The 21,169-nt window shown below is 49.2% G+C and overlaps 1 protein-coding gene across 4 annotated transcripts in view; it reads left to right on the top strand.

Moving 5' to 3' along the window:
• Positions 1-21,169, top strand: part of SLC34A2 (solute carrier family 34 member 2) — a 46,457-nt gene that overhangs the window by 3,545 nt on the left and 21,743 nt on the right. For 2 of the 4 annotated variants that reach the window (XR_007151759.1, XM_047857133.1), the window contains exon 1: positions 8,983-9,333. The exons of 1 other annotated variant lie outside the window; for it this stretch is intronic. Coding sequence is in view for 1 of the 3 variants with exons in the window: in XM_047857133.1 (XP_047713089.1) it covers positions 9,163-9,333 (171 nt within the window). In the remaining 2 variants the exon portion in view is untranslated. Of the gene's footprint in view, positions 1-8,982; positions 9,334-14,984; positions 15,192-21,169 lie in introns of those variants that run through there. One more of the 4 variants, XM_047857134.1, reaches the window with a different exon arrangement.

Genomic DNA, 21,169 nt, shown 5'->3' with positions numbered 1-21,169 from the left:
GTCATTGACGTAAGGAGTGAGTGGAAGACAGCTATGGACTGAGTGCTGGTATGAGACACTGGGGTGTCTAGAAGTCAGGAAGGGACTCCAACAAGCGAGGCAAGGAGTGGCTGGCTCATGATGTAGGAGGAATATCAAGAGAAGCTGAGTGATGAAACCATTTCAGGTCAGGAGAGCGAGCATGCACAAGGTTGAGAAAGATAACTGAGTACTGACTGTGGGTTAGCAACATGGAGGGCATCAGTGACCTTGATAAGAACTCTTAGTGGCGGCATATTCGGGGCAAAACCCTGGTAAGAACAGGTTCAAGAGAGAATGAAATGGAGGAAAGAGGGGGAGGGGGAGTGTGGGTGATTCTTTCAAGGAGTATTGCTATAAAGACAAAGTAGCTAAGAGGGGGCTGTGAGGTCAAGGGCGAGGAGTGGTTTCTAAAGACGGTGGAAACCTGGCATTTGTAAGCCAGTGGGAAAAATTCCCACTGAAGGGAGAACTAAATGATGCAAGAGAGAGAAGGTGAGGGAAGTTGTCCTGGAGCAGGTGAGAGGGAAGAGGATCCAGGAAGGAGTGTTCTTCTTTTTTTAACTTTTTTAAACGTTTCTTTATTTTTGAGACAACGCAAGAGACAGAGTGCAAGCGGCGGAGGGGCAGAGAGGGAGACACAGAACCCGAAACGGGCTCCAGGCTCCAAGCTGTCAGCCCAGAGCCCAACGCGGGGCTGGAACTCACGAACCATGAGATCATGACCCGAGCCGAAGTCGGACGCTTAGCTTAACCGACTGAGCCACTCAGGCGCCCCAGGAAGGAATGTTTTTGAGAGGACCCAGGTACTAAGAAGGAATGCAGAGGCTATGAGTACAAAGTCAGGAAGTTCAGTTAATTTGGGGGAGGGAGGGGGGACAGTGTCTTCTAAGGACTTCTGTTCTCTGGGCAAGATTAGAAACAGTTCATCCGCTGAGGGCAGGGAACGGGGAGGTAGTGACCCCTGCTTACTGCTCAACGTTAATCCGTAAGACCTCCAGCGGTGTGCAGCCTGACCCTGGAGCACTCCTGCCTGCCCTCCTTCCTCCCTCTGACCTGCTGCAGAATGCTTGGGTGACCACGTGGTGGCTGAACTCCGGCCTCACTTGGGGCTAAGTCTACCCACTTGCCTGTCAAAATATCTCCCAAAGGCCCTGCATCTGCCACTGTGCTCATCTACGCTGAAGAGTGAGGTCACCAGAAAGGGCAACTGTGGTTCTGAACAGAACGAAGTCAGGTCCGTGGAGTCAGCCTGGTATGAGCCGAAGTCCCCTGCCCGGTCCACACTTTTGTAGGAATCGGGGAAAGGTGCCCTCTCTGGCTGGACGCAAGCCCTAGGTGAAAACCAAAAGCAAGACAAACTCCTATGTGTAGAAAAATAAAGAAGTGGAAGGAAATGAACGGACCCAAATTGCCATGGTGGCTATTCATCAATAGTAACTTGCCCCTCACCCCTCTTTTTGGAAATTTCACGATTTCCACAGTAACTATAGATTCTTTTTACAATAGAGATCTTTGGTAAATTTTTCTTCTTTCCCCCCTGGGGGGTCAGGTTTTCAAACTGCAACTCGGGACTACGTGAGCTCCCCCTTAGTGCACACCCTGCCCCCGGGGTTATCCTGAGACTGGAAGGAGATGGGAAAGAGGACACAGCACGGGGAACTAGGGGCGGGGGGGGGGGGGGGGGGAGGATCAGATCAAACAATCGATCCTGTTATCTGTCTTATCTGTTTGCCCTGAAACATCACTGGGCTGAGATGCTTTCTAAGGTTTATTCCAACTTAAACATTCTGTGCTTCTCTTCCTTGTAAGTTCAGGTGATAGCAACAATGTGATTTTATCTGAGCAGAGTTTTCCACGGAATTATACACAGGACGGTCCCTTCAATTTCGGGGAAAGGGGAGCGTGTTCTGACAGGTGAGAGGGGGTCAGTGGATACCACAGTGCCTGGATCAGAAGGTACCTCTGGAAGCTTCTGGGAAAGCAGCGAAATTTGGCCAGACATACCATAAAGGAGAGACACGATGTGACTTGTGCAGTGACCCTGGGTTGGGAAAGGCCCACTTCCTGAAATAAGATGAACCCAGGTTGGGATTGCCCCACTGGGGCTGTTCACTGCTTTTCTGAGTCACATTCAGGGCTTCTACCCCCTGCAGATCAGAAAGAATGAAAGAAGTTATGGGTAGCAGTGAAGAATGACAAACCTCCTTGCCCTTTCTCAGGGATTATAAAGCCTCTAGCCATGGAGGGGGAAAATGTCTTAATTCTAATGGGTTCCTGTGAGGACAAAGCGCTTGTAGCGTTCCTGGTAACCATCTGTGGTTCCCACTGTACAGCCCTCTGGATACCTGCTCAGTGGAGAGAGCCAAAGAGGCCACCGCATTGTCGTTAGCAGTGGGACAGCACGGGGTGTTCTGGAGAGTGACAGCAGGTGGGCTCCTGGGGGGCCTGCCTTCCTTAGATGAGCCAAGTTCGGATAAGGGGGGATCTGGTACAAAGAGGGGCCGTGATGTTGATGGTGGAAGGCTATCCTCTGTCATTAAGTCATGCCTCAAATGCCAATGGGCTCTGCTCTGAGCCCGGCACCCTCCTAGGTCTGGGGAGCACAGTATCGAGTACGAGACAGACCCCGGGCCTTCGAGCGGCACGTGCTCTATTGTGGCCGAGAACTCGAGTTCTAGGAAGAGTGAAATTGGTGCCAGGCAGAGGTAGCAAGGTTGCAAACAGAGAGGATGCTGCGAGTCGTTCGACATGTGCTTTGTTTGGCTCCTAGAGCTGGGTTTCGGGAATTCTGTTTTGTTTGTTTTTTATTTGTTTGCTTTGAGCCAACATCTAAAGGTCCTGACATTTTGCCTGAAGGTCCTGATCTTGGCTTCTGAAATGTGAGTGAAAAAAGCAACCTTGCTGCCCACCCCACAGTAAGAGCCGGCTGAAACCAAGTAGTGACTGCCCCTTTTAGGGGGAGGTAAGTGGGTCGGTTCACTATTCCGAGACCTTCTGTGGCACCTGGCCCTTTGTTACTCAAAGACTTGTGACTGCGGCCGGCCGGAGGCTATCAGCCAGAGTTCTGGTTCCGGTGGGGGTTGCCCTTCCCCATGGTAACCACGCCCTGAGCCCCACTTTCAAACGTCCTGCTTGGTTTCATTGCGATTCAACAAACATTGACTGAGCAGCTCCTGAGGACCCGGGACAAGATTAATAAGGCCCTGGGGAGGGCTTCCTGGAGGAGGTGATGCAGGGAGAGGGGAGAGACGAGGCTGGAGGCGTGGACAGAGGCCACGGAGGCTCTGCTAGAGCAGAGCTGGGATTCTATGTTACACAGGTCAGCAGGTCTCAAAGTTAAGTGCACGTCAGCATTCCCTGCATGGTTGCTGGGCCACATCTCTAGACTTTCCATTCGGAAGATCGGGGGTGGGTGGGGTGGACGAGGAAGCTGTGTTGCCAACAATGTCCTGGGCGAGTGTTGCTGGTGCTACTGGTCTGGGAACCACACTAGGAGCTGCTGTTTAGAGGACGAAGAGCTGTTGTGAGTTCTCTGGCTTTCCCTCTCAGCTCCTGGCTTGGCTTGGCCCGGCTGGACAAGTGCCTGGGCAAGTACAAAACATCCTTGGCCATTTGAGCTGGTCCAGTCCTGCTAGACCGCTCGGCCCTGATTTCAGTTCAGGTTACCTGGCAAATTATGCCAGCACACAGAGCATACTTTCTCCTTGGGGGTCACTGGCCCGGAGATTTGTGCCCCCAGGAAGCCAGGAATAGCCACCCAGCTATGGTTTTGGAGCTCCGAGCTGGGTTGGGGCAGGAAAAAATATGAAAGAGTATACAGGTGGGGGAAAGGATATGTTTAACAGAAAACCTCCGAGCTAAAATCTTTTCCAGGTGGGAAATGATGCAGTATCAGCCAATTTTGGGGGTCCTGTAGGAAATGGAGCGTGAACATTTTGAGTTTTGCCCTTTGGGTGCCTCTTGCCCGAGCCTGTGCCTGGATCTGAACAGAAGCATAAGCTTTGGAGTTAGGCAGGCTTGAGTGAGTCCCAACGGGCTGGGGAAGTCGTGACCTCTGTGGTCTGGATTTCTTGTGTCTGGAACGTAAACAATAATCGGGTCATTTTCACGAGTCACGGAGGATGAAGTGAGGTAATGCCTGAGGAGCTAAGAGTTAGTGCCGGGAGCAGAGAGGATCCTGACCCGGAACTAGTGGTCAGATCCACAACTGGGTACCTGCTATGTGTCGAGCCTTATATTTCGCACCGTGCGAACATCAGTTAAATTGCTCTGACAGCCGTCTACTGCAGCACTATGAGGGCAGGGACCAGGCCTTCACATATAGCCGGACCCTCAGCAGATGCTCCATGAGGCTTCTTGACCGACGGCTGTGGAAGGTCCCTATCTCCAGAACGAGGATGCCGCTGCTGGCCTTCAGGGAGAAGGAACAGGGGAGACCACAGCGTCCGGGGGACAATAAACAGGAATGACGTTTTGCTCCAGCAGAAGTGGGAGGAGGAGTTTGTGAGGATAAATGAAGCCAGTGGCGGTGCAACGAAAGAGGATAGCAGGGAATTTTAAGAGAAACTTTAGGGGCACCTGGGTGGCGCAGTCGGTTAAGCGTCCGACTTCAGCCAGGTCACGATCTCGCGGTCCGTGAGTTCGAGCCCCGCGTCGGGCTCTGGGCTGATGGCTCAGAGCCTGGAGCCTGTTTCCGATTCTGTGTCTCCCTCTCTCTCTGCCCCTCGCCCGTTCATGCTCTGTCTCTCTCTGTCCCAAAAATAAATAAACGTTGAAAAAAAAAAAAATTAAAAAAAAAAAAAAAGAGAAACTTTAAACTTAAAAAAAAAAAAAACAAATTTGAGGTAAAAAAAAAAAGTTCAGGGTTCTGAGGCCTGATTCATTAAATTGATAATTATATATTATCCCTACTATGTGTTCAAAATATGTATGTAGTGTGGTGGGAAAGGTTTGAGAGCCAGAGAAGCCAGGGTTTGAGATCCTGGCTGTGCCTCTAATTATAACAGGCCCAAAACAAAAGGAATAGATGGCATTATAGCTATTTACCGAGTCCCTACTATGTACCAGGCACTATAATACTTTATATTCCTCGACTTAGTAAATTACTTATGATATTTACAAAGTTTTGCAAACTTAATTAGGATCTATTAGTTTTTTAAAATTTTTAAATGTTTTTATCTATTTTTTTTTGAGAGAGAGTGGGGGCAGGGGAGGGTCAGAGAGAGAGGAGGACAGAGGATCCGAAGCAGGTTCCGTGCTGATAGGCTGTCAGCAGCAAGCCCGACGCGGGGCTCGAAACCACGAACCGCGAGATCGCCACCTGAGCCAAAGTCGGATGCTTAACCGACTGAGTCACCCAGGCGCCCCTAGAATCTATTAATTTTGACTTGGGCAAAGCATTCATGTCTCTTACTCTAGTATTAACGAGCATTACTGTGATTGATCTAGGTGTCAGACATCACAAAAGGCACTTGACCTACTGCCTTCAGACTTACCGGTTTCATACGTGAGTTTGTTATATCTGTGACTGTGACCTTCTGTGGCTTATTTGTTACCAGACACCAGCACACTGTTTGACTATTGTACACACTTAGTAAATGGTGCCGTTGTAAGTCTAGTTAATTTCACAAACCGTTGTCTAATTTGAGTATTCAAAGCCACATTTGGAGGTGGGTTGAGCAGAGATTTTCTTCTTGTTTGAGAAATGGGGTGAAATTGCCCCAAATCTGAGGACTCGGGGATAGGGGCCTCACAGCTTCCTTAAAAAGTATTTATTTAAACAATCTCTGGTTACAAAGGAAGACTATGGTCTTAGGAAACACAGAAGGAAAGGCGTGAGCAGCCAGTTTTCACCTCACGGACACTGAAGGTTTTTACCTGGAGCTTTTTCCTTCTTCCAGTTGGTGCCCAGACAACAGAGAAGTAGTCTTAGCTCCAGCAAGTGTCGATCTGCATTGGGTATGAAGTTCAGCCACATGACACTGGCCTACAAAACGGCAATTTCATACAGCTCAACTTCCTATGTAGCTGCTGCCTCTTTTTTCACTTATTTTGAAACAAGCTTCCTTGGTCTGTTCATAAGCTGCCTTAAATCTTAAATAGAGGGGCTCCTGGGTGGCTCAGGCGGTTGAGCATCCGACTTTGGCTCAGGTCATGATCTCGCGGTCTGTGAGTTCGAGCCCCTGTGAGTGTCGGGCTCTGGGCTGACCGCTCAGAGCCTGGAGCCTGCTTCGGATTCTGTGTCTCCCTCTCTCTCTCTGCCCCTCCCCCGCTCATGCTCTGTCTCTCTCTCTCTCTGTCAAAAATAAATAAAACATTAAAAAAAATAAAAAAAAAAATCTTAAATAGAAAATAAAGTCACCTATCCCCACCATCAGAGATAACCGCTAGGAAGATTTTTGTGTATCAGTTTCCAGAGGTTTTTCTCTGCACATTTATGTGCACATTTAAGCAAGGCTGAAAACAGCCTGTAATTATGCCAGCCCGTGTTCCGTTAGCAGTTCTCCACTTAAATCTGATCCTTTGAAGTCTAGTGCTTTCTCACAGCCATGTAACACATTATTTGACATTTCCCGAATTCTGGCAGCCTCCACGGGGATAGACTCCCTGTCAGCGGGCCTGACTGAACAATTCTAAAATTATCAGCACTGTCAGAGGGCCCTCAAAGAAGCTCCTAATGAATGCGAAAGTTCAAAGTGGTTTTGTGCAGGTGTTATTTTTGGAGCCACTTTTTCAGGCTTTTACGGTACAATCCACCTCAGTAGCGGCTGCCTTCGGGAGAGCGCCAAGCTGCTGCCCGCTGGCCCCGGGGGGCGGGGAGGGGGACCTGAACACCTGCCGCCTCTCCAAGCCCTGCCTGGACAGCTCAGAGTCCAGCAGTCCAGCAAGTCCCTTTTCTTGCTCCAGTCACTGAGTGCTTCTTGCTGCTGAAGAGTTTGGAATGGCCGGGGCAAGGCTGGAGTTTTTCCCATCAGTCTGGGTACCTTGGTTTTCCCAGGCCTGGTGACTCTGGGCAGAGCACTGAGCCGAGGAGGAGTAATGAGAGCCAGGCTCCTGAGTGCCCTTCTCTCCCCACACAGCCATCTCCCGGGGACAAGTGCCATCCTTCCCTCTGGCGTCTCTCTGTCTCTTCTGCTTTGCAAAGAGTGCTAGCCCCACCGAGTGCATTAGGAGACTGGTGGAAGGAAGCACCAGGGGGTCCAGAGGACAAGCTATGTGTGCTGGTCAAAAGGGCACTGGGCCACGGCCTGCACACCTGAGAATGTATTCTGGTGTCAGGATGAAAATCAGCAGTGCACCGTCCTGCTTTGTTTGGCCTGTCCAATTTTGGGGGTTTTTTTTGCTTGTTTGTTTTGTTTTTAGTGGTAACTTTCACAAAACCGGTTATCAGGCTTCTCCAGAAAAGTCCAAAGATCTGGCAGCGTGGCTCAGGTCTTCTCTTGCAATACCCGAAGCAGAGCCCTGAACAGGGTGCGTCCCTGGACCAACTCAGAATGCACCTGTCTTCTACTTGCCTGGCTTCCCCGTGTGCACTTCCTGCTTGCAACCTGCCCTTGACGAGTGACTCCTGCCCTGCTCTTCAGGCACTTTATCTGTTTCCTCATCTGCTAAGCAGGACTGACGGGCTCTAGAAGCAACAGCCCTGTGTAAAGAGAAGATGTTTCCCTCCCCCCGCCATAGGGTGTCTTATCACTCCAAAGGCAGCAACGTGGGGCCGGAGGCGGTAGGAAGGCGGGGACCCTAGGGGAGGCTCTCTCAGGCTGCTGGATATCCAGGAAATAGATCTTTCACGAAGGAAAAAGTGAGAGGACATTTTTATGGGCAAGAAGTCTCAGCGTGTGGGGTGGGTAATTGGGTGGGTTCATGCAGGAAGCACTTGGGGAGAAAGAGAGAGGACAGTCATCCTGGTAGAGGCCCGGCCTCCCCTGAACCTCACCTCAAGCGTATTCCTTCTAGATTGTTATTCGTGCGACAATAGGTAGCCAAAGAGCTAGAGTTTGCGTTATTTTAAATTTACTCTGCATTTTGGCAGCTTTTCAGGCAAAGCGAATGGACATATATGTAACTGATAAAGATGTTTACATGCAATTCTAATCTTCGCCAATGCACACATACAGTTTGGTAGAAGGTAGTGGGGACATGGATGGGCCATCTTGTTTTCCACATGTGTAACATGACGATGTGTGTGTATGCATAGTATGTCAATAATAGCCCAGCTATCATATATCTGTGTAACTCTTTACCACTGTAAAGCCCTTTCCTTACGTAATCTTACTAAAAGTTCATTCTGAGTCAGGGAGGGTAGGTTTAAATGCATCCCACATTTAAAGGGTGAGAAAACGGTGGCCCCGATTAGGTGACTTCTCCTGATGGATGGATGGATGGATGGATGGATACAAAATCTAATTTTTTTCCTAGTTTTTAAATTAGTATGTATGGATAGTTCTATCCATGACAGGAAATTACTTGATCGTACCCTCAGATTATCCCTGTTAAGGTTGGCATATAGCTTTCAATCTTTTTCTTTCCATAGCTATTTTTCAGCGGTACCCCATTGGTTCATGGCTGGCTTAACAGGGAGTTCTGTTACTTCTGCGTTAAGCGGTAGCAATAAATATATTTTTTGCCTACATCGCATCATTATAATGTGTCAATGTGAAAAAAATGTGATACATTCATTTATGTGGTTTGCAATTGTTTTGCCACCATAAGCATTACCTTTAGGGACACCTAAAAACAAAATACTTCCGGGGGAGGGTCATTAGACAATCTAGGAGTATTGCAGCATAAAGACCATTTCTTTTTATTTTTTAAAGTTTATTTACTTATTCTGAGAGAGAGAGCACTGTGGGTGCAGGGGGTGGACAGAGAGAGAGAGAAAATACCAAGCAGGCTCCACACTGTCAGTCCCAGTGTGGGGCTCGAACTTGTGAATTGTAAGATCATGACTTGAGCCGAAATCAAGAGTCAGACACCTAACAGACTGAGCCACCCAGGTGCCCCAAGACCATTTTAAAACACCACTGTCATTGTTAGCATCATCTCCTAAGATAATACACACATCCCTTTTTTTCCTATAGCTCCACCCACACTGGGTTCTATAACTTTCACTTTTGTTTGGTAGATGCACATAGTGGGAATATGAGATGCCCTAACAGGCTGTGGGAGATCTTTCTGTGTGAGCGGGTGCTCAGGAATCATTTACTTCTCTTCCTCTGGCATCTCCAACCAGGCCTGTGGGATCCAGACTCAACAGAGAACAAAAGGGAGATTCGAGCCTCCAGGATGGCATTCAGCCTTAAGTTCAGAGCTGTGAGTTCCTCCTTAACTTTGTTATTTTATCTTTTTTTATTGTAATTAATCAAAAATTAATTTTAAATAATTCAATCAAAAGTTATACATCCTCATAACTTTAGGTCCCCTTTAAAAATTTAAGCCAAGTAAAATGTTTGGGATGCAATTTGAACCTCACATTCCAGTCCCTCAACCCAGACCATTTCTTTGGAGATCTATTGTTGGGGAAAAGAGGCCATATCACAATCTGTGAACGAAGGAAAAAATGAGGGTGACAATGGCTATGGACAAAGGAAATGCTCAGTGAAAATCTCTGAGACATGAATGATAAGGAGGAATGTCCCTGCGAAAATCTAGAAAAATGTTCTGGGCAGCGGGGATGGCCAGAGCATCAACCCTGGGATGGGAATGAGTGATAGAAGCAAAAAGAACACCAGAAGGGCAGGGAAACTGTCTCTTTCTCTGCACTGAACTCCTGGCCACCATCCAGGCTGTGGGGCCCGATGACCCGATCTGCACTGGTTGCCCCAGACCCTCTGTATGGCACTGACTTGTTACTCTTATTCCTCTGTGGTATGTCCTTTTAAAACGGGATTTTAGTGTTGGTGGCCTCAACTGTTTAGGATCTAGCTCAGTACTGCGTAAGTACAGCAAGCATAAGAAAATGCTTGCTGATGATCTAAAGTAAACGTTAAGTCTGTGCAGTAAAGATGCACGTGAATAGAACCATTAGGCCTTTCGGGGTTCCTTAGTCCTGCTTCACACACAAGTTTAATGAGACTGTTAATTAAAATGAATGAGGTGAGCTATTTGCTTAATCCACAACAGGTTAGAAATAGCACTATAATGATGGCTGCTGATGATAAAGCAGGGAGGTTATTGCTACATATACTTATAGTGACACGTCAGAAAGAGCGTGTAATGGCCTGACTGCTAATACTATGCAGCAAGGAAAGAAGCAGAAAAATCACCAAAAACCTCCCCAAACATAGACGCACACATTCATACATGCACATGCACACATAATACACACGTGTGCACACACAGAAAAAAACTTAATACTTAGCTGTCTGGGCCTATTTACGGTAGAAAAACAGCTCTGAGATGCTTAAGAAATTATGAGATTGTCACTGGATTCTGTAAAATGATCATAAGTCATCGGAAGTTGTGAAGATTCAGTTTGCTCCTGGCAGGAAAAGTCTGCGGTTTATGTGTGTGTGTGTGTGTGTGTTTTTTAATGTTTATTTTTGAAAGAGAGAGAGAGAGACAAAGCACGAGCCAGGGAGGGGCAGAGAGAGAGAGAGAGGGAGACACAGAATCCGAAGCAGGCTCCAGGCTCTGAGCTGTCAGCACAGAGCCCAACACGGGGCTCGAACTCATGAACCACGAGATCATGACCTGAGCTGAAATCACACATTCAACCGACTGAGCCACCCAGGCGCCCCTCCGTGTGTTCTCTTTTAAAAGTGTGTCACATAATTGGTTAAACATCTGGGACACAGCAAGCCATGTATACAAGTGCTAGCTATGCCGAAGATTATGGTAAACATTACGTGACTCAGCCAGTAAATGGCTCAAACCTACTGGCTTCAAAGGATTTCAAAATCAGTGATATAACCCAGCGCCTCCTCTCTTCCCTGTACCCTTCTCCAGGACCACTAGGTTTGTTTAGTTTAACTTTTTAATTGTGAGATATTCATGGGAAAAATAAAATACGTGGGATTAGTACAGCTCAAGGATTTATCACACAGCAAATGACCACAACCCAAAAGGAGGACACTGTCAACCCCTCAGGAATCCCTGCATGTTCCCTCAGTCTTACCCACTTGCTTCCCAACACAGGGACCTCCACATGACTTCTCTGGGAAGTCCTTGCTTCTTTTCTTCATAGTTTTACCACTTAAGCGTGCATTCCTGAACACCAAGATTTAGTTTGGGCTGGATCGGGAATTTTTTTTTTTTTCAACGTTTATTTATTTTGGGGACAGAGAGAGACAGAGCATGAACGGGGGAGGGGCAGAGAGAGAGGGAGACACAGAATCGGAAACAGGCTCCAGGCTCCGAGCCATCAGCCCAGAGCCCGACGCGGGGCTCGAACTCACGGACCGCGAGATCGTGACCTGGCTGAAGTCGGACGCTTAACCGACGGCGCCACCCAGGCGCCCCTGGATCGGGAATTTTATACAAGGGAAATCAAAGAGTATGAACGCTTCTTTAACTTAGCATTGTTTGTGAGATAACACCTATCCATTTTGTTCCACGTAACAATAAATTGTTCCACGTAACAATAAATTGTTCCTTGTCATCACATGTTATCTGGCCACTTTTGACTCCCCAAACGGGGATTTCATAATAGTGTTTCCTGGTCTGCGGGCTTTGTGGTTAATGTTTCATTCTATGGAAATGGACATTTGAGCGATTGTGTGGGCTGTGTTGCCATGGGCAACTTTGTGTATGTCTTTTGTTGAACAGAGGGTACATTTCTCTTGGGCTTACGCTGCGAGATGTATACACCGGGTTTAAATCTAACCGTGCTCTAATTTGCATTTCCTTCAGTTGTGATATAGAGCATCTTTTAATGTGCTTGTTAATTATCCTCTTTGTGAAGTGCCTGTTCTAGTCCCTTGACCATTTTTTAATTGGATTTTTTTCTTGATATATGAACATTCTTTATGTATTCGGAAGTCCGTTCTTGGTCAGTTCTGAGTGTTCCAACCCTCTTCCTCCCCCCTGGCCTCACCTCTCAGGCAAATTCTGTTTCCTTGATGGTTAATGCATCTTGTATGCTATTGAAGAAATCTGTCCCCACCTGGAGTTCATGAATATTTGTCTATATTGTTTTCTAGCAGTCCTATTATTTTGACTTCTACATTTAGGTACATTCTTTTATGCAGCGTGTTAGGTAGATGGTCAAGTTTCACTTGTCATTCGGATATCCATTTATTGCTGTTTGTGCTTACCCTGCTGCTCAGCCATAATTTGGCTACAAATCAAGTGTCCATATACGTTTCTGAGCTCTCTATTCTTCTCTCTACTCAGACACATTCTTTCGGTGACCAAATATCCCTATAAGGAAAAGGAGGGAAGAAATCAGCGAAAATTTCTTGGTGATTATGTGGGTGAACTCGGTAACTGGGCTAAGATTTTACCTCGGCCACCAACTAGTCCTGCAACATTGGGATAAGCTGTTTAACTTCTCTGGGGCCTCGTTTCCTGGATTTTATACCTGGCTCTTAGTACTACAAGGATTAATGACTTGATATATGTAAAATGGTTAGTACACGTGAAGCACTCAATGAATAGCAGTCATGATCCTTAATCTGCAATTTAAAAACTCCCTTAGAGGGGCGCCTGGGTGGCGCAGTCGGTTAAGCGTCCGACTTCAGCCAGGTCACGATCTCGCGGTCCGTGAGTTCGAGCCCCGCGTCGGGCTCTGGGCTGATGGCTCAGAGCCTGGAGCCTGTTTCCGATTCTGTGTCTCCCTCTCTCTCTGCCCCTCCCCCGTTCATGCTCTGTCTCTCTCTGTCCCAAAAATAAATAAACGTTGAAAAAAAAATAAAAAATTAAAAAAAATTAAAACTCCCTTAGCACCAAACCCTAAACTGAATTGATATATAAAATCGAAAGTTATGCCATTTGGTATAATATTCGTACATTTTTACAGCAAACAATATCCGTAGGTCTGATTATAGGGTGCTGTCTAGATCCCACTAGAGTGTCTCACCTCTTCTTTTCTAAAACTGGAAAGTTCTACATTCTGAAACACATCTGGCCCCAGAGGCTTGGTAACCGTTGTGGGCTGATATTAGCTCAAAGTTTTGTAGCCTTGGGCCAGACTCTACGTGGGCCATGAATTTGCATTAATGACACCATGAATCCAATCGGTTTTAACTTACAGGCCAACTGTAGGCACCCAACAAGTGAGCTGAAAGTACTTTCTCGATGTTTGTGTGTAAACATAGGCTGTTTAAATTATGTGTTAAGTTCTCAGCAGTGAACTTTCCCTTTCCAATGTTTTTGAAATTTTGATCTATTAGCTCCTTGTTGGGAGTGATAGGAAGTGCGAGGGGTTTGCTCTGTGCCCCACATCAAAGCCCACAGTTACTGGGGGGAGGCTTGTCGGGATGAATGTCCAAATGAGGCTGTTCCCGTCTGCAGCCCACATGCCCAGGGACGGAGGTGTGGCTGAGCTCAATGAATAGGTGCCAACGGTTCCCAACACCAGGTGTTCTGCTTTGGAGGTCACTCCGAGGAAAGGTGCTAGCTGATCACTATCTCCAAGGGCTGGCTTTGAAGTCTGGGACGCACTTAGCAAAACCATTGTCCCTCTAATAAAAACAGCCTGGGCTGATTTGATTTCCGTGTCCACTCTCCAAGCAATATGTCCTGACCCTTGGACTGATGTGCCCAGCATCTGAGCTGTGGAGTAGTGACCTCAGGGCCCCAAGGTTCCAGATGAGACTAATCAAATCTTCCCACTCAATCTTGTCCCAACACCGGGTGTTCCCAGTGAAGACTACAATGGTTGATAGGGACTGAGTACTCGTGTGCACATCAGGTACCATGCTGTGTGCTGTAAATAGTTGAGCTCACTTACTCTGATAGGGACCATTATTCCCATTTTATACAGGAGCAAATGAAGGCAGGCAAAGCAAGGGTTAAAACAGGGAACTGAGTTTACGTGTGTAGCCACTGACTTCTCAGCCCCGGGGAGAGCCCTGCTCAGTAGCTTCTAGGAAGCAGCGCTCCTGACATCTTCCCCCTGATGGAGGAGAGAGCTCTTGGCTTGGGGATGAAACCAGCCTCGTTCCTATGGGCCCTTCTACTCTCTCGTCGTGCTCAGTAAAACTTTTCCTCCACTATAAAACAGGACCATGCGGTGGAGGGAAGGGTCTGGGATTTGGAATAAGATTGAAGTTTGATCCCTGCTCAGCAAATCCCGAGTAATCCTATGCCATGCCCCCTAACCCTTCTAGAAGTCTCAGCTAAAATGGAAGCCGCTGTACCCGTGGGAAGGTGTGTGTGTGTGGGGGGGGGGCTTTGGAGAATGACTGCCCGCCCATAACCCCGCAGCTCTTAAGGATAAGCGTGACCATGGGCTCTCCCTGGGACAGGTGTGGATGGAGAAAGATGTGTGGTGGTTTCACCAGGAACACACAGGGCAGGGCAGCCGGTGAAATAAGGGACACGGTCTGCTAGAGCTGGACGAGCTGGCAGGGGTGCCCTTCTGGAGAGAAGAGCAGCCCCTCTCCCCATGCTCAGCCCGGCTAATCCAGCCCCATCCCTTGGCCGACCCAGGGCTCCAGCCGCAGCTGTTTTAACTGCAGAGTCCAGGCTTCTGGGGCAGAAAGCACCCCAACGCCTGATAAGGCCAAACAATCCCGGCTTTGTTTTGGAAGGATTTGTCCCTGAGTTTCCAGTTGGCTTTTATCTGTGTCTCAGCGTCTCTGACCTCTTCAGCCTCACAGGCGCTAAACTGTCTTGGGGAGGACAGAATGGGGACGGGGCGGTGGGGGGGGGGGGGGAGCCGGGCTAGTCCCCCACTTGGCCCGGTGTCGCGTGGGAGGGCGCGCAGGGCGCGCAGGGCGCGGGACGGGCGGTGGCTTTGGGGCTCGGGGACCGTGTGGGGATCTCCCGCAGCAGCCGGGCCGCCTGTCTGTCTTCCCTCCGCAGCCGGCGAGGTCACGATGGGCTCATTAAGTCGGCAGGTAGGCAGTGCCCCGGCGGCGGCGGCGGCAGGCGGTCCTGGAATGTGCGAGGGGCGTGATGACAGCAGCTGCCGCCGGGTCTTTGCGCAACACCTTCGCTATATATACCCCAGCGGCTGAACTCTACCTGGTTCCTCCTTGGGTCCATTACCTGCGCTGGGAGCGCTGGTGAGTACCGCCGCCGGGGCGAGGGCTCTTCCTTCTCCCCTCTCGCTCTCCAAAGAAGCTTCATTTACTTTTAATTCACTTAATTCTTTTAGACATCCCTCGATGTTGACCTCAAAGAGCTTGGCTGGCTTTGGACTGCGGAAGACAAAAAAATAAACCTTCTCTAAACTTTCAGATTATATTTTTTTCGATGCTGCTGCCGTGGCTGTTATTACAATTCCCATGACTACACTGCTTACCCCTGGCCATGTTATTAATGAGCCACTGTTGGGGGTTCTGAGACTGTGGATGTTCTGGCATTCGTAGGTCAGGGAGGAAAAATGGGGGAATAAGAGGTGCCACATAGGGACTGGGACGACTGGGTCACGAACTAGCTGTGTGACCTAAAGCAGGTTGCTGTGAGCCCCTGGACCTCAGTTTACCCCTCTTTGCAAGAGGGGGAAGGGAACCCTCCCACAGGCTTTCCTGCGCTGAAAATTCTAGGTGTGCGTGGCTGTCCAGTATAACGCAGTGCCCACGAGTGTGACTTCCACGTGCTGCCATTCTTGTTTGCCGAGTTATTCATCTAAAGTGACTGCAGGGTGCAGTCTAGTTTGCTGGTGGGGGTCCGCACAGGGCTGGTCTTCCAGCTTGCCCCGGGGGGAACAGAGTCAGAGGGTATCAGGTGAGCAGTCGGGGGGGGGGGGGGGGGCTGGAAATGGCTTGCAAGGAAATGTGCTCAGGTGGGGGCGGGGTGGGAGCACCCCGCATCTCCAAGCCAGAGAGGGGGTGGCACATGGAATGGGCTTACATTCAGTCCTCAGATCCCCAGAGGCAGTTGCCTGCGGTGGGTAGCTGGCACGAAGCTGGAGAGAGTTAGAAGCACTCATTTTCCATAAGGAGATGGCAGCTGTCTGAACCGTGTCGATTTCCTGGAGGCAGCTTGTGGATTTCTGCACTTAGAATCCCCTCTCCCTCCCTGTTTCTATTCACAAGTGATTTCTGTGTTCGCCCTGCTTGCGACAGTCCTGTTTGTCTTGCTTCCCCCTCTCCCGAGCCAGAGTTTTTTAAGTTGTTCTGGGCCCGGTGTTCTTGAAAAGGTTGTGCCTCATAGGAACAACGATTGTTTCTGGTTGGTAGGAGTGTTTGAATGTCTCTGCTCCTGCCAGCCAACCAGCTGATAAGGATCTCTGTTTTTGTAACTTTGGGGACTGGTGGTAAGAAGATCGTGCTTGTACAAGGTTTGGATGTTTAACAAATTGCCCCCTCCAAAGTCCACCCCCAAATCACTCAACCGTCTCATTGAAACAAGTCCCCCTTGGTGGGAGGATGGACGTCTGGATTAGAGCTGTTAGGCACAAAGCTGACATATAAATAGCCTGAATTCAGTTTAATGAAGAAAACAGCTTCTTGGGATCAGTGATTTGGAATAAACTTTTAATACCATTTTTAGCCGCCTTCCTCCCGGCCTTCCCTCCTTCTCCCCACCCTCCCCCGCCCACCCAACCACCACCCTAGGGACAGAATGGCAACATCAGCAGGAAGTAGTCAGGATATCCCACGGAACTTAAAAATACACAAGAGTGTAAAAAAGAGGGCTGCAAACAGACTGCAATATGTCCAAAGTGTTTTTGTGAATTGGCTCTTTTAACCACCCAACGCAATGCAAAATAATTGATATAGATATAAGTTAACTGCAGGATTTAATTTTAAAATATCATAAGTGTAAATTATGAGGGCGTGGTCTGGTAATATGGCCCTAGTTTAAAGAGAGAGTAAAATGTCTTTTTAAAAGACTGTCAGTACATGTAGTCAAAAGTCTAAACTGAAGCCACTCATCAATGCAAAACCCAGGCCGACTGCTTTTGTGTCCTGCCCCGCGCGCCCCCTTCCTGCCATTGCCATGTCCTTGGGGGGATTAGTTTGCCTTGTGGTGGTTGAGGGAAGATGGAAAATTAAGTAGCCCTCTTGGGGTTTATTCCCCTCTTGGGAATTTTTGAAGTCTTGGGCATTCTTTCAGAGTAGGAAAAGATTTCTTACGCGTCTTGAACTTCGACATCAGACTACCTGAGTCCGAATTGTTTCTGAAGGTGCAGTGTCTTTATAACTTGAGGCCATGAATTTCTTTGTGCCTTGGTTTCCTCCGCGGTAGGATTAGTACTGAGGCATGAATACTGAAAAGTAAATTCACAGAAGTAAAGTGCTTGTGAGGTTAAACGGGTTACTTTGTGTCCGGGGCTCGCTCAGTACCTGATTCGAAATGCTCAAGAGCCATTTGGGTGGCGCCTGTGTGCCAAACACTGTCGTGCGTGCCGGGGCCGCACAGGTCATCCTCCCTGGGCCCAGGAGGCCAGAACGTGTGCCTGTCCCCCGCCTCCTCTGCCCCCCGTCGTCAGATGGCTGCTGCTGTTCAGAGTACAGGTGGCCCCGGCACAGGTCCTGGTTGGAGAAGCTCAAACAATGCAGAGCGTAAGGGTTGGGCGACCGCCAGGTGCCCTACATTTTCCTGTTCCCGGGTCTGAGAAGAGCTGAGAAGTCTCCTCTCATTGGCCTATAAGAGTTCCTGCTGGCATGGGATACACATATGGATGCAGGAAGTTGAGCCAAAAGGGTTATTGACATAGCCAGGTCAGTTGTAAGGATGAGTGGAGGGGAGCAAGGAAGCGAATGTGTGATCATAGCCACGAACCTCATACCTAGGCATTAAAAAAAAAAAAAAATCTTTGTGGGTATTAGTACCAAACGGTCAAAATGGATGACTTTATCCTTTCTTCTCTGCTTTTTTCTGGCAGGTGGCAAGAGTGTGCCGGAGTGCGCCCTTGGGAAGGTGGGGAGAGGGAACAGTAGGTCAGAGGATGCTCTGGGGAGAATGCCTATGGAGGGGCTCAAAGGCCCCGAAGGCCTCTGCTGATCCCCAAAGCCCCTTTCTAGAGAAGCGAGTTCCAGACAGGCCAGTGTGTGCCTGCCGCTGGGAAAGTGGCGTCAGATTCGGATTGGGGCCTCTGTCCGGCTCATTCAGTGTCTGCCTCTCCTGCTTAGCTGAGACTCCTAAAAAGGCCTGACATATGCCAAATCCAAATCTCTGGTATGCCAGAGCCTTTGTGGGAACCGGGTAGCCTGTCATCACGGTGTTCTTGGCTGGCTCTTCTAGCTGCTTGAGTGAGTCTGCAGACCCCTGCAGAGGGACAAGCCCCGCCAGCTCTCCCAGAAGCCGCTAGAGTTCCCACTGAGCCTGGACCGGGTGGGGCCCCTTGGCCCCTTGGTTTCCATGCTGCTTTGATGGGGCCCAGAGGATTCCTCCTCCCTCTGTCGCGGCGTCTGGCCGAAAGGTCTATGGAAGGGCCCCCAGCTTTGGAACCAGCATTTCTGGGTTCAAATCCTGACTCCGTCTACAGGTAGCTGTGGGACTTCGTTAATTTCTCTGGGTCTCAGTTTCTTTGGAAACCGGAAAGAACTTCTGTAAACTGGAAAGAACTTCGTTGCTGTAAAATTTAATGAGGTCATGGATCCTGTAGGGCACTCCCCTCAAGACACACACACACACACACACACACACACACACATGCATACACGTTAGTGCCTTTCTCTCCTGTGCTTTGGGTTCCTTTAGCGCACAAATATTTACAGAGAATCCCCGGCTGTGCTGAGCACTGAGATAAGGAGCTGGTGGTCTAGGGCACAGTGGAGTTTGGGCTGTGCATTGTTTGCGATGCAATTCGTTCCACAAAATTCTGTGCGCTTACTCTGCCGGGCACTCTGCGCGGGGCCTCACCTTTGCTCATCAGTCAGTCAGTCCTACCACAGTTGAGTGAGGGAGATGGTATTATCCCCACTTTTGAGATGTTGAAACTGAGGTTCGGGGGCACGCGCTGTGTGGTTCTCTCTCGGCGCTGTGTGCCAGGGGCTATGATGTCAGCAGCCTTGGAAGATCCAGGGGCCTCGAGGAGCATCTGCCCAGGGCCGATCATGGGGGGGGTTGCTCCGAGTCATCCCTTTACTCCAGATCCGTGGGGTCCACCTGCACAAGAGCTGGGGCTCTGCTGCCTGGGAAGGCCAGGCGAGCGGGGCCTGTGTACCCACGCTGCTGAGGACAGTGACTGGTGTCCCAGGTGTCCTGCATTTCCCCACTTCCCAGGTCCTGAGAGGAGCAGCCGGAGCTGTGGAGGTGGAGAGGGCCAGGAGGGGAGTGGCCGGCAGTTGCAGAGTGCTCTGGGCTTGACCGGATGGCTCTCCTGGCTGCCTGCCCCGGGGCTCGCTCAGTACCTGAGCTTGCTTTTCTTACCTGCCAGGGGTCTAACGCAGTGAACTTCCCCCAACGATAGTGGAGCACATGCATGTACCAGAAAATGAAGTATTGCATGAGGGGAAGTAATTGCTTCATCAGGGAAGTGTTTGTAAAGAGGGCATGGGCTTGCCCACATGGCTGGACTTGGAATAGGGAAGAAAGGACTTCCAAGAAGGAGGAGTGGAGACATTCCATAGAAATTTTCTTTTGCTTTTGGTGGTACTGACAGTGCAGTGAGGGCCTGCAGGTGAGTGAAGCCAGCACTGGCCTCACAGAGAGTAAGTATTCAAGACAGTTTAGCGCATTGAGCCCCCCGCCACGATATGCTATTCCTTTCCGCTCGGGTCAGTGCAAACGAGCGTCCTCCTGTTCTATTGCCGGCAGTGTCCTAAGCCACCTGCACATCGGCCCACGGAAGCGTCTGTTTCTGTACTTGCTACATACTTTGTGTTCACTCCAGGCAATTATCCCGATCAGCCAGAGAAATCCAGTCACCGAAAACATAATTTGAATAGGCAAACAATCACCCTTCTTACACCTTACTGCTGATGAGAGCCCAAGTGGAGCTGTTGTGACATTGAGGGCGCAGTTTCTTGGTACACTGGCCCCATCTAACAGATCTTGTCCAACCCAACCTGCTTATCATGAGGAGGGGCAGCCGCTCATTAGTAAGATTCGGGCTTGATTTGTTTCCTAGGCGTGGGTCCAGTTCATTCCTTCAGCAAACCCTGTATGTTGACTCTTCCCTTCACAAATACGAAGGGCCTACTAGGTATAGTCTACTGAGTGTTGGGAGGAAACGCATAATATACGGGTCTTGCCCTCTAAAACTTAAATTCCAGTTGTCCGTGACTAGCCCAGAGCAGCCCACTGCGAGCTCAAAATTCATGTAAGTCTTGCACTTTGTGCTACACGTCCCTGCTTGTTTTAGTGTGATAGCTGAAAACCGCACAGGGTTTACGATGTGTCAAATGCTATTCTGAGAACTTTTAAAACATAATGCGCTTCATCATAAGAATTCTTCGTCCGGGATATTATCTCAGTTTGACATGTAGGGGAAACAGAGGAGCAAAGGAATTAGCCCAAAGTCACACAGCAGATGGCTTGGCTGAGACTTGAACCCAGGCAGGGGGGATCGAAGGTCTGGTCTCTTAACCTGTAGACCGGTGGTTCTCAGTCCCCGAGGGATATCTGTCAACGTCTGGAGACGTTTTTGGTTGCCAAAACTAAGGGTGAGGGGGTGCTCCTGGCACGTAGTGAGTAGAGACCAGGGGTCTTGCTAAATATCCTACAATGCGCGGGACAACTCACCCAACAAAGCATTATCTGGCCCCAAATGTCAACAGTGCCAAGGCTGAGAAACAATGTGCTCCGTGTAAATATCACCTCTCCAGCGTAAATCATCTACCAGTCACTCTATTTAACGTCCCCTCTCCCCAGTTAGGTGAGTGAAATCCGTGCTCCAGGAAAATAAGTTTATGTCCTGACCAAGGATGTTGTAAATAAGGGTCCCAACCTCACTGACAGGTTGAGCTGTGTTTAAAAACCGTCTCTGTCCCTCCCCTGCTGGGTGAGTTTGCACAAGTTGCTTCGTCTCTTGGCACTCCAGGTTTTTCTATCTGCCAGTGGGGATGAGCATGACCCCTTTCCTGCATAAAGATTGAATCAGATAATATGTGTCAGGGCCCAGCACAGCACCTGGCACCTCGCTGGT

The sequence above is a fragment of the Prionailurus viverrinus genome, chromosome B1, assembly GCF_022837055.1.
Source record: "Prionailurus viverrinus isolate Anna chromosome B1, UM_Priviv_1.0, whole genome shotgun sequence".
Taxonomy (NCBI): Eukaryota; Metazoa; Chordata; class Mammalia; order Carnivora; family Felidae; genus Prionailurus; species Prionailurus viverrinus.
This window is presented reverse-complemented; position numbering and strand designations above follow the sequence as displayed.